This window comes from Notothenia coriiceps, unplaced genomic scaffold (assembly GCF_000735185.1).
Source record: "Notothenia coriiceps isolate Sejong01 unplaced genomic scaffold, NC01 NC01_scaffold00004049, whole genome shotgun sequence".
NCBI lineage: Eukaryota > Metazoa > Chordata > Actinopteri > Perciformes > Nototheniidae > Notothenia > Notothenia coriiceps.
The window spans coordinates 120,757-126,695 of NW_011336750.1; the positions used below are offsets into that span (position 1 = coordinate 120,757).

The 5,939-nt window shown below is 39.9% G+C and overlaps 1 protein-coding gene across 1 annotated transcript in view; it reads right to left on the minus strand.

The window, feature by feature from the left end:
• Positions 1–1,313: 1,313 nt before the first annotated feature.
• Positions 1,314–5,939, minus strand: part of LOC104941879 (putative ATP-dependent RNA helicase TDRD9) — a 16,515-nt gene continuing 11,889 nt past the window's right edge. Inside the window, exons 2-6 of the mRNA XM_010767043.1 lie at positions 4,583–4,665; positions 4,393–4,460; positions 3,787–4,008; positions 2,815–2,937; positions 1,314–1,355 (exon numbers count right to left, since the gene is read on the minus strand). Of these exons, the coding sequence (XP_010765345.1) occupies positions 1,314–1,355; positions 2,815–2,937; positions 3,787–4,008; positions 4,393–4,460; positions 4,583–4,665 (538 nt within the window). The remainder of the gene's footprint in view (positions 1,356–2,814; positions 2,938–3,786; positions 4,009–4,392; positions 4,461–4,582; positions 4,666–5,939) is intronic.

Consider the following 5,939-nt stretch of genomic DNA (forward strand, 5'->3'; position numbering starts at 1 on the left):
CTGATTGCGTTTGACACGTGGGTAACAGTGCTATGCTAATCCTGCACCGTTAAAAGGCATGTCGCTGTGTAATGCACACCCATACATGTCTGAATTCACTTAACAGGGATGTGCATGAGTTGGGACATTGTACTTTTTCCCCTTAACTGATCATCAGTGGGTGACCTAAATGCTGTGAGCTGTTTGACTTCTCACCATAACCCTGAAAAACTTGCGCTCGCCTTCATAAACGCAATATTTTTCCCACAGACAGATGGTCAATGTTGCAGCTGATTGTATTTTTGCTGCTGGAATTGAGCCATCAGTTGGGTTGGTGATGAAGCATCAGCCGTTTGATATAAACTAGTGAAAGTGACAAGGAGATCATTGCTGGTTCTTACCTTGGTCAATCCTACAGGTCATAAATAACCTGAAGGTCATCGTCTCAGCTCAAGCTAATGGGACTTAGATGTCTGACATATGGGGAAGGATCTTCCACAATCTTTAAACATGATTACAGTGACACTTTTGAGGGATTATTTAGGAGCTGAGAGTGTCTTATTTTGGTGTTGTTTTATTTGTCACAACATGAAGACTGATAAGACCTGTAGATCTCATGGGCTAAACACCTGGTTGTCTCTATTGATTTAGAATTACTATAAGGTAAGCACATCATCAGCATCTTGAGATTGGATCACACCAACCTCAACACCCCCCCCATCCCCTTGGTGGGGTGGGAATGCCCCTTCCCCACTTGTCACCTCCTCTGTGGTAACAAGGGAGGAATGCTCCACCTGCCTTAGGTTATGTTTGAAAATACAAATTAACAAATATAAAAGCAACTAATTATGGAACGAAGATTGACATAGGCCTTAGGAGTGCTAGAATTCAGAGACAGGGCTATAACAATATGAGTCTCAGTTTAGTTACATTTTTTTCTTTCAACTGCAACTCCGGCAGTATTACCTCATTCTCACCAACGGTGTTTCAGGGCCGGTTCGGAGCTGGAGCTTGAAAAGCACCGGGTTTTCCTGTTCACACCGCAGTGGAGCAACCTCTTAGCTCCGGAATCCGGTTCGTTTCAAGCACCAAAAAATGCAAAAAAAAATGCAAAAAAAAAATTCAAGGGGGCAAAAGCACCGCATACGTCACGCTTACGTCGAGGCGGGGGCAGGGGCGGGATCAACTCCTGAACAACAACAAAAAGCCGGCGTTTTATCCAGTTTGTACACAACGATGGAGAAACTTAACAAGCAGCAGTGGTCCACTGAAGAGACCAGCTACTTACTGGGAATCTGGTCTTCCGAAGAGGTACAGAGGAAGCTGGAGCACAATCAGCGGCCATTCGTGTTGTTGTCGGTGTCAGCTGTGAGGGTCTTTATGAGAGCAGGCACGTGTCAATACGGTTACGTCTTATGACGGCAAGACAATGACGCATGACGCAGCACCAGTCCGGAACTCTGGGCGGTGGGAGGAAAGAGCCGAGTCAACCGAAGAACTGGTTCTGGACCTGAAAAGCCTAGCACGGAGCTTGAAACCGGAGTTGCGTTGGTGTGAATGAGGTAATTAGAACATTATAAATAAGGTATAATATCACATTCAAAGTACTAGACTTACTTTAATATCTTATAAAGTGTAATCACCCATTGCAATACAATAAAATTGAGTTCCGAACAAAGGCAAGGCAATCCGTCGTGTCGACATGTGAGTGCCCAGATCACCTGTAAAAAACCTGTGACCCTCCCTCAAATAAGACAGGACCTCAGGGAGCCAACATTTTGCATGATGACACACGAAAAGACTTACAAGGCTGTCATGGTCTGTAAGAATGATTTCTAGATCGGCTAGATGTTCAATCACCCACTTGCTTGTGGAGCATTGGAGTATAGGCCTAAGTTGTGTTTGTTGCCAAAAGATCTTCAACATGCAACTGGATGAGCGCCAAGGATNCCATCTCATTTACCGACGAACATTTCTACTAAAGACCGGGCAAAAAGTGGGGGGAAACTATTCTGCACCCCGTGCAACTGTGTGTTGGAGCCGTAGACTGTATATTGGTTGGAGCATAAGAGAAAATCGACGGTGAGCATCAACCTCCAAAACCCTTTCGAGGGCTACAAGAAACGAAGTGAGTAGCCTACAAGATTGAAGCTGGTCAGATAACGAACGAGTAAATGAAAACAGAATGAGGCGGAGAAGTGTGTGTGTGTGTGTGTGTTTGATTAAAATAGCCCAATTGCTTTTACAATAAATAAACATTGAATGTGTTTAATTGAATAGTAAAGGGGTTTAACGTTAGTGGCAGGTTGTGTGTGAGAGAGAATAAATAAGACAGCCCAATATTTAAAAATGTTTTTATTCTTTTCCCCCGCATATTTCGCAACTTTCCGCATATTTCCGCATATTTCGCAACTTCCCGCAATTTCACCGCATAAAATCACATAAAAACCCTGCATGTTTAATCGCATAATCAAGGGTTTTAGCCCGCATAATCAATTAATTTAGCCCGCATAATCAAGGATTTTTGCCTGCGTTTTTCTGGAGGGTCTAAAATGTAATCACTTCATACTTTTATCCTATTAAATATATGTGTGAAAGTGTCATTAAGTGGTTTCTTGATTGATGGTGTTTTGTGAGGTCTTGGTGACCTCAATTTTTGGACACCCACATTCTTATTAGTTCATTAATTAGTTCAAACTTGAGCCCAAGGGGAGATTTGTGCAACATTTGAAGAAATCCTCTCAGTGTTCCTGAGATAGTGCTTTCACTAGAATGGGAAAACCAAATGAAATAATGTGACAGAAGCATAATTACAAAAACAACATATTTAAGCACCTCGTCGACAAAGATGTGGGAGAACTCTGTGAGGCGTTTGGCTACAACCAGCTTTTGCAGCAGCACTCCTGTAGTCATGTAGATGAGCCGGGTGTGCTCAGTAGCCATCTTTTCCAGTCCAACCTGAAAAACAGATATAACAAATGTTATTTATAAAACTGTAAATCATTATGGATACTTGTATTGCATCATCAGAAAACATTAGCTCAGTGCAGTGAAATACCATCACCTTTTGGTGTTTTGTACAATGTTCATGCACTGTTGTAATCTACTGCTTGAGAAGAGGAACATGAGAAGCCATAGTATGCTTCCTCTATAGTAGCTTAGGCTTTAACTTTTTCCATGATTTTTAAAAATATACATCGACAATGCCATCATTTTGGTTGTTGTTGGAAAAATTACCCGTGAGTGTTACTCTGTGCATGAACTTAGGAAAATACTTTTTTGATTGCCAACAGAACTTTACATTCAATGACTGCAGGACTTTCGCAAAAGGAAATAGGAAAAGGGAACATGGAAGATGTTTTTGATTAAAGCAAATAAGATATATTAGACAATGAGACAAACATCTAAACAGCATCTTTTAAGTATGCAAATGAAGACAATCCTGTTTTATTATTCTGCATATCTGGAGAATTACATCTCTTACTAACACTAAGTGTTAACAATGATCCAAAGTCTACAACAGTTATTATTAAACTTGCTGTTTCAAAGCTCTGTATAACACAGCCAAACATCCTGGCAACAATGCAAAAAGGGCTTGTTAACATAAGCATTCTACAACTCTCTTTTAGTTTTGAAAGAGGTCCAATGAGTGCTTTTGTCCAGGTATTTAATCTGTTAAAATCCTTTCTTTTTTCACCTTTTTTTATTAAAACAGAATTTTAGTACGGGTGTTATGTAGAGGTTCATGTATGTATGGTGTATGGCACAGTTCAAGTTAATCTGATTCTGTTTAAAAGTTGCACTAACCTGATATCCAACCAGACTACCCAGGGAACACTTCCGCTGTTTGGCTACCCATCGGGCAATACTGGTGGCACCAATCTTGCGTGGTTGGGTGACCACAATGTTGCAGGCAGAATTTCTGTTATTGTAGTGGTCCAGAATGAACTGTGGCACCTGGGTGGTCTTGCCACTGCCTGTGGCTCCTCGTATGATCACCACAGAGTTGTTTTCTATGAGGGAAACCAGCTGAAAGCAAACACACACGCACATTTAAAAAACAAGTTGAAATGAAATTGTAGAGCAGATGCGTGTGCTAAGCTGATTAGTTACAGACAGTCAACACTTTATAATTTGCATTAAGGAGACAAATGACAGCTTGAACGACACAGAAAAAACGTTTAAACAAGTGAATTTAAAGTTAGCTGTTCTGCAACATTAAATGACATTGAGTTCATCTTGAGAAAACAGTAATAGCTCCAGTAAGTGCACCAATGTCCTGAGGACTTTAATTCATGTCAGTACACTCCCAACAGAACAAAAAGAGAAAATAATACAGGAGAACGAGAGTGTACTTTCAGACCATCAGGCTATAGGGTTGGGGGTATGTGTTGTATGAATGGTACATTATACCTTCTGTCTGTTTTTGGTTATGGGCAAGCTTGGGTACTCGTAGCTGGCAAGTGGAGGAGTAGCCGTACCTAAGGATACAGAAGTGAGTTTGCAGCAAACAGAGTTAAACAGTTTAGGGCAAAACGTAGGTTCTTGTATATGTAGCAGTGAAAGCGAGTATGAAAAAAATCGAAGTAAGTTATATACTTACCCCGTGCATATTCTGGTCTCTGGAGCCGGCCTCCATTAGAGTTTCCATTTTGCAGGCTGCCTTCATCAGGAACGTTTGATGGACTGAAACAAAAAATTAGAGAACACAAACATTGGTGTCGTGTTATGTCTGAATGTAATAATGTGTAGCGCTGTGCATATGCTAGAATGTGCCAGCTGTGATATCAGTAGCTACTTTTGCTACATTACATTGTAAGTTCAGTAGCTTCAGAATTTCTATCCACCAGGGCCTGCAATGATTTTGCTTCCTTCTTCACTGACAAAATCATGCAAATTAGACAGGCAGTCAGAGCCTCTGTATCACGTACAGCCAATGTTTTGTCCCTGTGTTCACCTAAAGTCAATCCAGACATCATGACACAATTCCGTCTGATAAATGCTAATGACCTGGAAGACATTATTCAACATCTGAAATCCTCCTCCTGTAGCCTCGATATTATTCCGACAGGATTTTTCAAAACAGTTTTTCCCTGTATGGCCTCAGATATACTACACATAGTAAACAAGTTTCTCCACTCGGGTGTATTTCCACAGGCCATGAAAACTGCAGTAATCAAACCGCTCCTAAAAAAGCATAACTTGGACACAATCATAATGAATAATTACAGGCCAATATCAAACCTTCCTTTTTTAAGCGAATTGATTGAAAAAGTTGTTTTTCAACAGTTGAGTAATTTCATGTTTTTAATTGACGGTTTTGATGTGTTTCAGTCAGGCTTTAGACCTAACCACAGCACTGAAACTGCACTTGTAAAGGTCTTAAATGACATTCATTTAAACACAGACAGTGGCAGAATATCAGTTTTAGTATTATTAGATCTCAGCGCTGCATTTGACACTGTTGACCACAACATACAGGACTGTCTCAGAAAATTAGAATATTGTGATAAAGTTCTTTATTTTCTGTAATGCAATTAAAAAAACAAAAATGTCATACATTCTGGATTCATTACAAATCAACTGAAATATTGCAAGCCTTTTATTATTTTAATATTGCTGATTATGGCATACAGCTTAAGAAAACTCAAATATCCTATCTCTAATATTAAAATAATAAAAGGCTTGCAATATTTCAGTTGATTTGTAATGAATCNTAACTTAGATCGCTCTTTTTTAATAATTTCAGCAAGAGGTAGCATATAAATATTAAAACGCAAAGGTCCTAAGATGGAGCCTTGAGGAACCCCGCATGACATATTTGTCAAAGTTGATGTGTAATTGCCTATTGAGACAAAGTTTTTTCTGTCCTTTAAGTAGGTACTAAACCAATTTAGAGCTGTTCCTGAAACTCCCACCCAGTTTTCTAGACGGTCTAGCAATATGTTGTGGTCAACAGT